We start from the raw sequence: 16,012 nt of genomic DNA, 5'->3' as shown, positions 1-16,012 counted from the left end.
CTTTTCAAGTATTACACTATTATATGTCTATTTCTTTCTTAATGACATAATGATTTACAAAACTAAACAAGTTTTCTTTAAAAAAAAAAGGCATACACGACATTAAAAAAATTTTCATGTTTTTCACAAATACGTCTCTTCTTCAACTGGTTCTTAGAGATATTATTACACAGGTCGAAACATAAATAAAAAACAAAAGAAGTTAATTGATTGAAATGCTAACAGTTCATAAATATTTCTCAACATTTCAACTTTCCTTTCAATCAATTTCCTATTCCAAATAATATGGCCTCAAAAGTAAAAATACATTTCTTCAAAAATCCAATGCTTTACCTTTAGTATAGCAAACAAAAAATTTTTTGTGCCTTTATCTTTTGTTTTGTAAATAACCAATACCAAAAATACAAAAGCAGGCTAACATTATAAGATACTTTTTTTTTTAACAGTTTTATACTATTCCACTGGTTATACATGGTAATATGCATATATTATGCCTTAAGTTTTTATGATCACTTTTACAAGTTGAAATATTTTTATACTTTCATTTTGTTACTCTTACTCATACATAATAAAACAACATCCAGAGGTGCCACTTATTATTCCTAGTACTGAAATATAACTTCCCTCACACACTCTCAACTGTCTCTAGAAAAACTGATTTACTGATTGCACATTTTAACAGTTGTGCTAATAGTATTCAACCCACTACTTCAATTACATAAAGACTAGTATTCTACTTTTCAAAGATTATCCCATGTTAGTTTCATCATTTGTTGTTCCAAATTGTCAGTTTAGGATACAAGTACACTCTTTGAGGACACCACGTAATTACAAGATGTTCTCAATCCTAATTAACTTAATATATTAAACTCAAAACTGAAGAAGATTTAACTGATTTTAACCTTGTTTTAATTAAAACAAATACCTTTTTTTAACCTAAGATCTACAAAACAAAAATAAGCACTGATCAAATAATAAAAACAAGTAGACTCACCCTATTCAAGTCTCCATGCAACTTTTCTAAAAGCATGACTAAAAACTCATGAGAATCTTGTTGTTCATATCCTAAAAAGCCAGGGATGTGCTTTCCTACTACATTCTTGAAATAGAAAACATACACATTACAAAGTGACCAAAACTAGTACGCATTTGTTATTAACTAGCTATATTTTTGAAACAGTATAACAAATGTACTACATTTCCTTATAACATCATCTCAATGTTCCTTATCATCTATGAACACATTTACACAAACCTTCTCTACATTTTAACATTACAAATGAACAGGCGCTATATGCAGTGTATCTTTATAAACCTTTGAGCAAAACATTACTATAAGCCATTATGAATTCATAACATTTACACTTAATAACTTAAATAAAATCTTTAACTGGTTAAAACCTACATTTAGATTAAAAGTCAAGTTTAATGCCAAATCCTTCTCTTTCACAGAGACAATGTGAATAGAACAAAGAACATAATAAACTGTTCCTACCCATACTTCGACCTGAAAATTAATTCTCCCTGTTATCATGTACATAAGAACACATTTCATAAGAAGCATCAAACTATCTCTATCTATCTACACTGAAATTCAATATTTATACTCACTTTAAAGTCTTTGGGTGCTATTGACCGGTACTGGCCAGTCCACATGGCTCTAACAATGATAGCAAATTCTTCAGCTAATTCTCCTCTAGTACCTTGCTTGTTTTCTCTGGTAATATTGAAAAATAAAAATCTCAACAAACAACACTGATTTTAAATCAGACTTCAATATTTAACATTTTTATTGGAAATCAGACGTGGCTACAGTATTAAACTTAAAAACTGATGGTAACAATAAGCTGTATTAGTTACCATTTTTCATTATGTATGACCGTTAGGCTTCACATGATGAGTGCTTGCTCATCATTACTGCCTACAGTAAAGTTTCAAACCTTTCAGAAATATTGCTCAAAAGAAATTAAATGTATTATATTTAACTTATAAATCACTAGTTTACCTTCCTTTGTTCAAGATTTAAGTAATAGCAATTTAGGGCACATTCACAAAGTATCAAAAGTATAACAGATAAATCTTTTTTTATGATGTCACTAGTTAAAATGTTTGGATTAAATATCTTTAATATTTTTGGTTCCTTTATTTATTTTAGTAGTAATATATTTCTTAAATCTTTGCCTCATGTGCTATTATACATGACTCTACTATATAATTCAACAATATATTTTACAAACCATACTTAAACTGGCACATGATAACCAACTGGATAGGGTTTGGGAGATCACTAAAGAAGTACCAGCACCTGTACACATTACGTACATTTATTTTGTAACAATTACACATAATCATTACACTGTGTGTGAAGTACAACCAATTAGAAAATAGCCAAAAGTTCAATCCTTGATTATTTATAAAAAAAAAAGTTAGCTATCTATTTGTCAAATTTACATGAAACAAAACTCAAAACTCTTATTAGACTAGTAGATTTCAGTTCTTATTGTATATATATTCATGACACCTGCTATTATCTTAAATTATGGCCCAAATGTAATGCGTAAAGTAACGATATACATTAAAACAATTTCAGATTTTTTCAAGATAAAAATTCAGTGTTAACAGTCAATAAAATAATGATTTATTAGTAACACAACTTTTTTTTTGGCTTTGAACCTTCATTAGCTGCTTATATTAAACAAACTACAACGTACCAGCTGGCACTTACACACACACTATACAGAGACTGTCACATAGAAATCATCAACTATAAACTATATGTTATGTGCAAACCACTGTTAAAAACAATTTTTTTATGAAGGAAAATTCTTTATACATAACGTATGAAAAACTAGATTAAATTGAGCTAAATCAAGTTATTTTAAACAAAATACAAACAATTCAAAAACACTTAATAAAATAAAATAAAACTCTTCAGGAAACCTCAAATTAATTAAATTTAAATTAAAACCATATTATGATACATTCTGTACATATTTAACAACAATCATTAATTAATTAACTTCTAGCCAAGTCTATTGCTTATACATAGATACTTTTGTATCATCAGAAGTGTTTCTAAAATTTTTCCATCAGCATCATTTGTCATTTTATGCATAGAATATCACAGGTGAGCTAAGGGGTGCCAGCTGTTCTGGATCTGTGAAAAGCCTGAAAATGGGAAACTTATTGGTGTATCTCACATCTTATTTTTAACATCCCTTTGGTCTTCACATGATCACTCCTTAACACCTTAACTGCTGCGAGGCTTGGCATCATCTGTGGCAAGTGCTGATAAGAATTTTAGTGCAATATCACTGTATTTTCAAATTAAGTAATAGCAACAATAACAAATCAAAAACATGTAATTCTTACATATTTTTTATTTATGATGCACGTGTTGCGAGCACACACGACAAATGCTAAACAAGTACATGTGTTCTCAGCAGTGAATGTGTTAGACGATCCTCTAGTTTCCTCATGTAAGTACATTGGGTGGGACATAATTTGCATCTCAGTTGATATATAGCAATGTTTAGTCTACATTTACCCATATGAAAACAATACTGAGATCAAAAACAAGAGGTGGGTGTGAAGAAAGTTAAGCATCAAGTTAGAATGTAATAGCCTATCGTTTAACATAAATCTGCAGGAAAGAGTGAGACGAATGTTGAATCTTAATTAATAGATAATTTTTCTTGTCTGGTTAAACAAAGCCTCAGATATGAAAGGTTATTTATAAGTTCCATTGGATTGATTTATTTTTTGATGTTTTGAAACCTCTTTTTAATAACATTATCTATTACTTTATTTGGGTAGTTAATGCTCTTTTAGTTTCTAATACATGACCATCGTTTTGCAGCTTTGCTTCCATCAGTTACTAGTCAATTGGCCTTTTTCATTCGATCAACGGCAATACTTTCTTTAACACTGACAGATGGTATGTATGACATATAGTTTCTATGTGATTATCTCTTATAAAATATATATATGTACTTGTCAGCAGGTATGTTGTAACTAGTTTAGTGGAAGCACCTGAAGAAGGCTCAAGATTGAAACTAATAAATCCTAGTTTATATTATTTTACTGAGTATGTTAACACTGATTCTTTACCTTCAATTACCAAACTGTACTCTCAAGAAGGCATCACATAATTAAAAAGACAATTTTGAATTATTTCTACAACATACTGTCATTTCACAAACACAGCGTTACAATCATGAAATACCACTGAATTATACAAGTAAAAAAAAACACGATGAGGAAGTCAATTTCAAATAACAGTTTGTCTGATTTATTCAAAAACTAAATTCTCATGTCTCACAGAAAACAAGAAACTGTAGCTGAACTAATTTACATTTTTAAAAACTCCTCAATCAACACTAATAACTACTTAATAATTCAATGTAAGTGACATACATATATTCATTGCAAACAAGCTGAATGCTTAAATCTCATTTCTGTTTACAAAAAAAATTAAGTCTTCAGAAAAGAAACTAAAGAATAATAATTTTTATTTGCAATTTTGAATTAAACAAAAGTTAATTTTCTAAAATTAACTTATCCTGGCCAGAAATAAAAGATATGGCAAAAGTAGTGGTGTTTACAAGGCATTGCAGCACAGAATTCATAACAGAAGTGTTTCCTATAAATAGACTTACATGTTTATTTGACGCTTATACCGGCCAGAAATAAAATGTATGGCAAAAGTGGTAGTGTTTACAAGACACTGCAACACAGAATTCATAAAACAAGTGTTTCCCAAATTCTTCAGACCTGTCCCTGCTTGACCCTATAAATAGGTTTTATAAGAAACAAATTTTAAAAACTTTTATAGAACTTATACAGCATTTTGAATATAATTCTCAGTAACTATAATCTGCTTACTGTGTAGGAAAATGTTCAAAAATATTATTTAAATAAGCCCATTTGATATGCAAGACTTTTCATTAACCTAAGAGTGAACAAATAATGTTTTTTAAATCTTTTTTTAGTCTTTTAGCTTCATTTCTTCTCTTTAATACAGCCCTACTGTTTTTCCACTCTCTCATTTGTTATCACAGAAAAATGTACACATTTCTTTTGTCTTGCTCCTGCAATAGACTGGAATCAGTAATCAATTTTAACTCATATTAATTCAATAAAGTAGGTAATATAGGTGCATATATGACTTAATGTGAAGGGGACGATTTTTGCCTAATGTTTTATTTTCACTTCATGATTCACTTAAAGATCCTCATTTTCTGAAGCTTCACCATAAAAAAAAAAATTTCCTTTCATAACTGACTTACAGAAGGCTTTGTGACTATGTTGCTGTTTTTAGAATGTTATGAATTTATTATTTTAATTAAATAAATTTTATACTGAGCCAATATATCATCACTTCTATATTCAAGTAAGCAGTATGACAATAGGATTTATAATCTATACCAACAACATTGACAAAAAATAAGTTACTTTTCTTTTCAGCATTGATCACTTAGCATTCAAATGCAATAACATATTTATTTCCTTTGACAAAGCCTAAAATAACAGATTCAGCCATGCTGGAAATCTTGAAATTCTAAGTCCTTGTCTTACCTGTACTTCTTTTTTTCTGAATACCTAGTATGGCAGTTGAAAATTCCAGTATTTTGCACTTCTATAATTATAATAAAAACTTCTTTTTATTCATATATATTCAAGCTAATTGTTCAGAATTTTCATGCAGGTGTTTCGCATTTCGCTGGCATCCTCACAAACAGGATGTAGTCAACCCTGACATGCTCCAATCACTGCACCAGTTAAAGATTATATACTACAGTGGTCATTCTCGATACATTATATGTGTATAAAGATTTCTTTACTGTCTCCAATCTGGTGTGCAAGCCTTTCCCATTTGGTGGGGTGATATAAATGTTTGCAAAGGTTAGTGTGAACAAGGGGTTAGTCTGGTGGGGTGATACAAATGTTTGCACAGGTTAGTGTGAACAAGGGGTTAGTCTGGTGGGGTGATACAAATGTTTGCACAGGTTAGTGTGAACAAGGGGTTAGTCTGGTGGGGTGATACAAATGTTTGCACAGGTTAGTGTGAACAAGGGGTTAGTCTGGTGGGGTGATACAAAAGTTTGCACAGGTTAGTGTGAACAAGGGGTTAGTCTGGTGGGGTGATACAAATGTGTGAACAAGGGGTTAGTCTGGTGGGGTGATACAAATGTGTGAACAAGGGGTTAGTCTGGTGGGGTGACACAAATGTGTGAACAAGTGGTTAGTCTCCTCTAAAATGTGCTATGCGGATAATCCCTGATGTAGATAATCTAGGACTGTAGGATACCACTCTAAGACAATGGTCTGACAAAATGAGTGATATCAACACAATTTCTTCCTTCTTTGTTGAGCACAGTCAAGTTTTCTCCCCTCTCCAACAGCTACAAGTTATTCAGAACAGAAGCATCAAAACCTCTACAATATAACAGAATGATTTCTGACGCAGGTAATTTAGGATAGTTTTGAAAAACAGTACTATGAGATCAGGCAATGAATAACACATTTTTATAGAAACATTAATTAATTCATCAACAAAACACACTGCTCCATAAATAAGATCACGTACCTGATTACCATATACCGGAGTAAGGTTTCGCAAGCGAGCAGCATTCAGTTCCACTAATTTTGCTCCATAATGTGTGGGAGACGATGAAATTTCATTTCTGTTGAAATAAAAAGCAACACTTATAAAGCAAACATAAAAGAAGTGGATATGAGAGGTATTTATTACCTTCTACAGTTTTAAGTAGACACATAAAATTGTTTCCAGAATTAAAAAGCTGATAGCATTTGGCTTGTGAGCATATCAAAATATGCACCATCTAGTTATACATTTAGCACAAACATTCCAACCCAAATGTACAAAAAAATCAAGTGAAAAACCAACCATGTACATCTAATAATTCAGGAAAGCTAACCAATATAATGAATACTGACATTAATGATTAAACATTTTTTCACTTAAAGAGTTGCTTTAGTTGCATGACATTGTGAGAGGTTTTGGATAAAACACAGAAAATTAATTTTTAGCCTTGAACATTTAAATCCTACAAGAAAAAGCTTGGTAAGTCTCTCAAAAAATACACTGAGGCAATAGACTGGTCAGTAAAGTGCTTTAAAACTAAAATTGGTACAAATATATCATAGGGTTTGTGTTCTATGTACCTAGTGAGCCTCGCAAGACATTTTTGCTCTTGAGAATTATATTAAATCATAGGGCACAAGTAAAATTTTATGTAGAACTGTACAAACCCCAAGAAAGATAGTATAGCTGTAAAACCTTCATGAAACTATAAAACTTTATAAACTCCAAGAAAGATTGTGGAACTGCGCAAAGTCTAATAAAGACCAAGAAAACATAATAATGTGCTGAAAAATAAACATTAGTCTTAAATGAGACAAAGCAACAATCTTTGAAACACTAGTAAATCAAATAGATGTAGGTCACTGATTTAAAGAAAAATGTTTCTTATGACAAAACTTCTCATAAATTTGTGATGTACGTTTTGAGCAGCACTTCTTTTAAGGTTAAATTCTGATTACAAAAAATAATATTTTTTGTTAACACCTCTAATACACAAAATGTACTCAAACCTTTTACACCAGGAGCTTTCAGCAAAGAATTAATTTTGATTGTATCCTAGTTAATATCAATTGCTCTACATCCATGATTGCTACGTACTACCAAACGTTACTTTGGATGAAAATAATAATAAAGCAGAAAAATGTATATGTTATTTCAATTACTGAAGAAGCAAACAAAAGTTGTTTCATACCATTTACCATAAAAATACTTATGTTAACCTGCTTTACTCTTGCCTCAGGCTAGATTGTGTCAGTTTTTAATGTATAATACAATCTAAACCCTCCCTTCCCTTGCAAGGATGCCCACCCAGTAAAAAAGTAAAATGAATACATAAAATCTTCAATAAAGACTAACAAAATTATATGGGAAGAATGTATCAGTTCAAAACCAAAATAGACTAACAAAATTATATGTGAAGAATGTATCAGTTCAAAACCAAAATAGACTAACAAAATTATATGGGAAGAATGTATCAGTTCAAAACCAAAATAGACAAACAAAATTATATGGGAAGAATGTATCAGTTCAAAACCAAAATAGACAAACAAAATTATATGGGAAGAATGTATCAGTTCAAAACCAAAATAGACAAACAAAATTATATGGGAAGAATGTATCAGTTCAAAACCAAAATAGACAAACAAAATTATATGGGAAGAATATCAATTCAAAACCAAAATAGACAAACAAAATTATATGGGAAGAATGTATCAGTTCAAAACCAAAATAGACTAACTTTCAGTTATGCTTAAAAAAGCTGTCAACAGACTTATCCATTTTTTTCTTTAATGTAGCAAACTTTTGGTTGTGTTGCAAAAGGTGTTATCATCAGGATTAACCACTTGTAAAGTAGTAAACTTTACGTCTTATAACTAAAGCTACTATCAGACTTAGCAAGGAGAAAACCTGTGTTAACTCTTGTTTTTATATTCATTAACTCACATTACGAGCTTTAAAGAGCAGTAGTTGCAGTGCATCTATTGCTTAAGTATGATATTGTATGCTTTTCATACGTCTAAAACTTATTCTTATAAATATTTGACCTATAATAATACTACACCATTATTTTTTTATATTAGCTCTACTTTGAACCGGAAAAAAAGAAAAGCTCATAAGATTTATGTACAGTAAATAACATATATAGTGATGTGGAGTTATTCATGTGTATACGTATCAAAATAATTAATATTTTTGTAGTTTCATTAAGAATGTACTTCCTAATTTGTGAGTAAAGACAATACAAATCTGAACTTATAACCTTGGCTTGAGAGAGCGATCAAATTCTGGCATCCGTACTTTCACTGATTGGTCATTTTCTTCAGCAATCATCTGAGCAATGTTTGGAGAAGAGTGTGAACGTGATAAACCACGTTTAGAAGATAAGTCTTCATGATCTACATCTTCCTTTAATCGAACACTATATTCTCCTTCCTTTGCTGAGCTAGGTCTTCCTAAAAATCAGCATTAAAATACTTACTGTAAATCTATATATTTTTTAGTAAACTTCACACAAAACGTTTTTCAAACTTAGTGCTCTTTTAAAAATATATTTCTATTAACAGAAATACCCATTACAACTTTTTTTTACTAAACTGGGGGCATTTTCTTCTGACATCACAGTATACTTGGTACCATTACCTAATTTCAACCTTGTTATAATACAAAAGACAGTTAACTGTATAAACAGTTAACAACAAGACAAAAAAAGAGCACATCATAATACAACATTTCACAACTGTATTCTACAATGAGAATAGACAACTGTTTCCACACATATTGCACATAATATTCAAACTCACAAAAGAAACCTCTATTTTATTACTTGTTTTTTTACATATTTATTCATTTCAATTATGGCTAATGCTTCTGTATGACTATGTGATAATGATAGATATAGGTGGCAAAAGGAAGTTTATGACAAAAGAACAAGTTGTCATAGCTCTTAAAGTGTTGGAATCTGAGCAACCACAGAGACAAATGGCTGTTCATTTTGCTTTATCTAGATTCCTAATAGGAATATTATGGACAAAATTGGTCTGTACAAAATAAATCTTGAATAAGATTGTAAAATGTCAACCACACCATGTAATAAATGATTTCAATATCACATAAGAAATATGAACTGCTCATGGACTCACTGTGGACTGGAAAAGTTCACATATAGAGAGAGCAGCATTAAATCAGGAAAGCTATATGTGAGAAAAGGTTAAATACCGTTTCTAAAACATCATTAAATTCTGCCTGATTGTTATAAACATTACCTGGAAAAACCATAATCTCACACCTGTACCATATTTGTATAATCACTACTAAGTTAAACCTAATAGGGTTTTTTAGGTTTAACAATGGACAAATTTAACAGAAAAGAATAACGTGTTTTTACCTTTGACTTCACTACCTGCTGCATGCTTTGAAAGTGCTTTTGCATGAACATTATCTTCTTGAGACTTCTTATTTGTTTTTTCTCTCATTTCCATATCATGCTTCTCCTTTTCTTTCTGTTTGCAAAGTTCTTCTTGTTCTTTTTCCTTTTGTTTTCTTTCTCGTCGCAACCTAAAATAATTGTTGGTTAAATAAATTGCACAAAATCCATCTGGATACTTTACACTTATTAATTCAATGGAAATGTTATCTTGTAAAATCTGAATAATACTCTGTTCAATCTGAAAGTTTACAGTAAAATAACTTGTAAAAAATGACCAAAATACTAAATGACATTTATTTAGAGCTTTATTTTTAAAAATCTGTATTATTTTTAAGCTTACATAAAATTTTCATTTTGTTTCATGATAAATGATCCACCATTTTTTAGCATATGACTTCAAAAATCTTTTTACTAATTTTACTGAAAATCCTTTAATTCTCATATAGTTAATTACAATTAAAACAAATTCTTCAAACTAAAATCTCAGAAAGATTCTGAATTAAATATGAAGATGTTTTTGAAATTACGCTTTTAAATACTTAGATTTTACGTCTTTTTTACAGTATGCAAGTTCCCCATTGAATGCTATTATTATCAAATAGTGAAACATCTTTAGTTTCTTTAACAAACATGACAACCAACCACGTGCACATATGCACATTCCACTTCCCTGTGGTGGACCATTAAGTAGAATTATTCAATTTAACAGATAAAAAACAAAAACAAATTTCCACACCTTTCGGTTTCTTGTAGAACTGTTTTCTTTATGGCCTCTATCTGACCGAGCTTTTCTTGTTCTTCACTTTTCTGTTGTTCATGCTTTTTTAATTGCTGTTGTTGTAAGAAATTATTTCAGTTATAGTAACAAAAAAGAAACTGAAATATCTTTAACTACTCCAAAAGAAGTTCCAAAAATATGAGACTGCACATGAACATCAAAGGTGACTTTTGATAAAAATGATCAGCACTGAAAATACTTGAAAACAAAATTTATTATTTTGTTTTTAATCTCTTGGGATGACATGTAAATGACAACTTATCTTGTGCTTCTCACTCTTTTTTTTTTCATAATAAATTCAAATGAAAATTTTTTTAATGGATCAAAATATACCATTTATAACAATAAATGAATTTTTGTAAGTTACTTTTTAAATTTATGTATATCACCGCAACATTTTTCAAATGAATCACAACAATTTCCCTTAGATGTACAGGTTTAGTTAATGCTACACATGAAAACACAACTATTTTTAAAATGAACTCCGATGAATTTCAAAAGTTGTATGTTCTTGATATTCACCTTGCTAATTCATTCTTTTAGTATTGGGTTTTACATTTTGGGTTAAAATGTAAAATGTTTCTCCAGAATGACAAATCAGCTAAGCTGCTGACAAGAAATCAATCAATACACACATGGTGCCTAGTACAGTAGCAGCCTCCTCACAATTATCAAATATGACGTATTAATATGTATAATTTGTCACATGCAAATTCATACCATAAATGATTTCATAATTAAATTTCTTTACTCCATATTTATGGTAGGATTCAATATAATGTCTTCATTTGAGAAAATCCAAAACAAGCCTAACTATTCTGGAACATGATGATCTACCTTACTGTAAGCCGTGATAAAATGCACAGAATGTTACAGGGTACAAAATCCAGCTCTCATATGCACATCCCTAATAAAAAGGTGAGATGTATTTTTATGTACTGACATTCACACTCCCACACCGAAAAATGCTTTCACATGTAAATAGTGTTGTGAAGGAAATTACAATAACTGTGATAATAAAATATAAAACTATAGTATCTAATTTTGATTTGAATGTTAGATTCAGTTGTACTTTATTAATATTTTTTTATAGAGTGGATGTAAGTATTAATATTTAATAAGTAACCAAATATTAAAAATGTGGCCCTTCTTCTGTATACTTTGCCATTATTTCTGCTGAAAAATTAAATATTTGAATTCCATAGGCAAATATAAGTATAAATGTAAGAGGAATAATGGATTGCACATGAATGGTAATTTTTCATGAACTTTTTTTTTGTTTGGAATTTTGTGCAAAGCTACACGAGGGCTATCCCTAATTTAGCAGTGTAAGACTAGAGGGAAGGCAGCTAGTCATCACCACCCCCTGCCAACTCTTGGGCTAATCTTTTACCAACGAATAGTGGGATTGACTGTCACATTATAATGCCCCCACAGCTGAAAGGGTGAGCATGTTTGGTGGGATGGGGATTTGAACCCGCGACCCTCAGATTGCGAGTTGAGCACCCTAACCACCTGGCCATTCTGGGCCTTTTCATGAACAAAGAAATTTTGCTCTAATCAACAAGCTGTGAAATTAAAATATATATAACCTTACTGAGAGTGATTCTGTAATTTCAGGTGTTTTTCCTTTCATATACAAAATAATTTAAAATGAATTTCAAGTCTACAAAACAAAAGTTACAAAATTATTCAACAATTTTACTTACTACACTTTTCTAGGTTGCTTTTGTGTATATATATATAAAATCAACTGTAAATTTAAATGCAATAATACTACAAGATGATGATAATTTTCTGCCAATTTCTTAATGTTACCAACTGTTGATGAATCTGACTACTTAAGAAACACAAGAGCATTATATTTTTAGATATAAAATTTTCATGTAAAATTGGCTAAGTCCCTAATCAAACAAAACCTATATAATATTTTAACATGCTTTGTATTTAATTTGTTTTAACTATGAGTGGAACAACTTGTTCACCTCAGGCATAGATCAGATTAAATTTTAAGTTGATTGGTTAGAAACATTTCACCTCTATAGAAACCAGTCACACAAGTTCAGCTCCACAGATTGCATTGTTGCTAATTGTCTACTATCTGAATATTTTTCAGTCACATAGTTAATGACCAAATAAACCATGAGTAACACCATCATACTACACCTTCTCTCTTTAAGAGGTATTAATCCAGTATTAAGATTTTACAAATAAAATGTGCATTTAAGAGTTCAAATCTATTTTTAAAAATAAGAAAGCAACTAAAACTTTCTTACAAAATGCTTTTCATGTCTGAAAAAGTTAAAAAACATGCAACAAATTATTTCCTACATCAAAGATTATTTAATTTTGGTAAACTGACTAACTATTTATTTGTGTTTAACAATGACTAAATTGTAATGAAGTTAGGCTGTATCCTAAATGTTTGGAAAACTTAAGAATACTTTTAAAATCAATGATTAATAGTGTCATTTAAAACCTCAAATGTAAACATGTCACTCAAACTTCAATCATTAGGAATACTGTATAATAATACTAATAAATAAATAAGTTTTATCTTAAAATATAAGTTTTACTAAGTTTCAATAAAAAAAGCAGAAAATTAAACAAAATAATGTATATAAATGATAGTATTTACATATATAGATGATATGGTTCAGTTTTAAATGGTTCTTTAGATCTGAACTTAATATTTCAAATTTATTTAACCCCATACCTGTCTCATCTTTTCACAATAATCTTGGATCTTTTGCATTTCTAAATCTTTCTTTCTTTTCTCTTCCTCAAGAGCATTTATTCTCTCCAACAAAGCTTCTTCTTGTTTCTGAAGTTCTATTCTCATACCTTCCTCCGCTTCACAAGCTCTTTTTAATCTTAAAGCTTCAAACTGTTTCTCTTTTTCTAATTGCTCTTTGGCTATATCTAAACTTTGTTCTGCTACTGCGTGTTCTTTAATTTGTAATTCTTGTTCTCTGTCTTGTTCCACAGAACCTTTGACAGGTGATGACAGCCTGTCAATGGATAGTTTTGTGTCAGAGCTTGCTGATGGTGTTGATTTGGGTTTCAACTTTCTATCTGGGATTTGGATAGTTTTCGGTGATAGACTCTTGCTCTCTGGACCAGAAGACTTGTCAATGGATACTGAATCAAAAGATGATTGATCTACTCTTTCTTTGAAGAAAGCTTTCTTTTTATCTGTATTTTCAACAAAAGATGAGGGTTTAGTACTTCTGTTAACAACTGGTGGTGGTGTACTGACTGGTTTGAATGAAAGATCTTGAAACTTAACTGTGAAACTAGTATTGTCCTGAACAGGTGATGAAGAGTCAGAGGATTCTGAAAAAGCTTCATCTAGATTTGGATAATCAACTTCAGCTGCAAAAACAAACAACACAGATACATATATATTATTACCTAATAAGTACTTTTAATTTTTAAATAATTTCATATGAAAGAATAATTGTTATTTAATGAACCAATTAGGATAATTATAAGACAAAAAAGTAAAGCATTTCATATGGAAAAAAGCTGTTCATCTGACTTTTCATATACACACCTCTGATTGCAGGAAAATGGGTGTTACAATGAAATAGGTAAATAGTCTGGCCTATAAAGGTGATCAGCAGTTCGCTCAAAAGTCATTTCAAACTTGTATGCCATATTGAAGCAGTTATTAAGGCCAAAGGAGGGCCAACATGCTATTAATTTCTTGGAATAAAGACATGTTTTTATTCATAATTACCTGTGTCACATGACTTTTGGTAAGATAGTGTATAAGCAGATTACTGATGCCATTATGATAAAACACATACAAAACCAAAACTAATGATGAATAACTGATTTGTACTTGTCTGTAATATAATGATCAACAGGTAATGTTAACAAATAATTAAAATGTACAGCCACAGTCACAACAGGTATTCTAAAAGAAAGAATTAAATTATGTTAAAATTCAAGCAAAGTGTCAGATGTTTGATTGTGGTTCCAGTCACAAATGGGTTCAGAAACAAGATTGCTTTACTCTCTGTGTCGAAATAATAAAACAAGTTTTGATGCAAAGGTGTATAACAAAGATTATGAAAAACTGTAATAACATACCAGCACAATAATGCACAAAGAATTAAAAAGAAAAACCTAATTTTAACAAGACAAGCATGTCATTCCCAGGGGATGGAATAATACTGTACATAACGTCTTTTACAATCAGGTTCAAAATAGTCCTAGAGAGGTCAAGGTTCACTAACAGCAGAAGAAAAACTTACTTCCAAATGGAGTCGAGTTCAAATCACATTTCATTACTGAGCATCTTTTCTCTATTTTTAAATATTTCTGTTGATTCTCTTGTGTTGCACTGATGGAATAATTTGGGTTTTGTAATGATTTTTGATTGATTAGAATTAATTTTGTGGTGACTATATGAACATGTAATGTTAAGGCCAATTTTCAAATTCCTTTTGACAAAAGTATCCTTTATGTTCCTTTATTTTAGATGAAAGAGATAGTTTTGTTTGACTAATATTACAAGAACAAGTAATGGAATAAATACCCTGTCTGTGGTGGGTTTCTGTGAACATTTTCACTATGTCTCTCAAGAATGACTAGCTTGGCCTGTAGAGACTAATCAGGTTTTTTGTATCTTTTGTTAATTCTTTAATCCTTTATGCATTGTTGTGCTGGTATATTATTACTGTTTTTATGGATAAGTACATATCTTTCTTTAAAGATGGTGATTGTATATTTAGATCATGTTTTTATGCATTAAACAAGACAATATGGGGAAATTTGTCTGACTGCACTAAAAAGATAAAAAAATTATGACAGTTTTCTTGCTTCAGTGCCTGAACAAGTCATAAAAAAGTGTACTGCCATTATATATACTAGCGTAAATGCCACCACATGGGTGGCTGTTTGTGCTAGTAATTACTAATCATAGTATTCATACCTCATTGAAAAAAATTTAGAAAAATTTCTTGCACATGCCACAGTTATTTCTCTAATTGTCTGAATCTTGAATACCCAAAGTGTGAAATTTATATACGTTTTTGTTTGTAGTGCCATTCAATAGAAGGTGCAGGAGTGTTGATTACATAAACAAATACTGACATACATGCTACATCCATTATAGTAAGAAAATGTGAATGTGTGTGTGTGTGTATATATATATATATTATTTTTTTTTTTAAATTCTAATGATGAGGAA

The 16,012-nt window shown here is 30.3% G+C and overlaps 1 protein-coding gene across 1 annotated transcript in view; it reads right to left on the bottom strand.

The window, feature by feature from the left end:
* Positions 1 to 16,012, bottom strand: part of LOC106460942 (ubiquitin carboxyl-terminal hydrolase 8-like) — a 71,501-nt gene that overhangs the window by 23,196 nt on the left and 32,293 nt on the right. The window contains exons 9-16 of the mRNA XM_013920697.2: positions 13,529 to 14,187; positions 10,771 to 10,865; positions 9,993 to 10,162; positions 8,868 to 9,060; positions 6,590 to 6,686; positions 4,659 to 4,789; positions 1,612 to 1,717; positions 995 to 1,099 (exon numbers count right to left, since the gene is read on the bottom strand). Of these exons, the coding sequence (XP_013776151.2) occupies positions 995 to 1,099; positions 1,612 to 1,717; positions 4,659 to 4,789; positions 6,590 to 6,686; positions 8,868 to 9,060; positions 9,993 to 10,162; positions 10,771 to 10,865; positions 13,529 to 14,187 (1,556 nt within the window). The remainder of the gene's footprint in view (positions 1 to 994; positions 1,100 to 1,611; positions 1,718 to 4,658; positions 4,790 to 6,589; positions 6,687 to 8,867; positions 9,061 to 9,992; positions 10,163 to 10,770; positions 10,866 to 13,528; positions 14,188 to 16,012) is intronic.

The sequence above is a fragment of the Limulus polyphemus genome, unplaced genomic scaffold (genome assembly GCF_000517525.1).
Source record: "Limulus polyphemus unplaced genomic scaffold, Limulus_polyphemus-2.1.2 Scaffold866, whole genome shotgun sequence".
Classification (NCBI taxonomy): domain Eukaryota; kingdom Metazoa; phylum Arthropoda; class Merostomata; order Xiphosura; family Limulidae; genus Limulus; species Limulus polyphemus.
The sequence above is the reverse complement of the archived record's forward strand: the minus strand, read 5'-3'. Positions and strand labels throughout refer to the sequence as shown.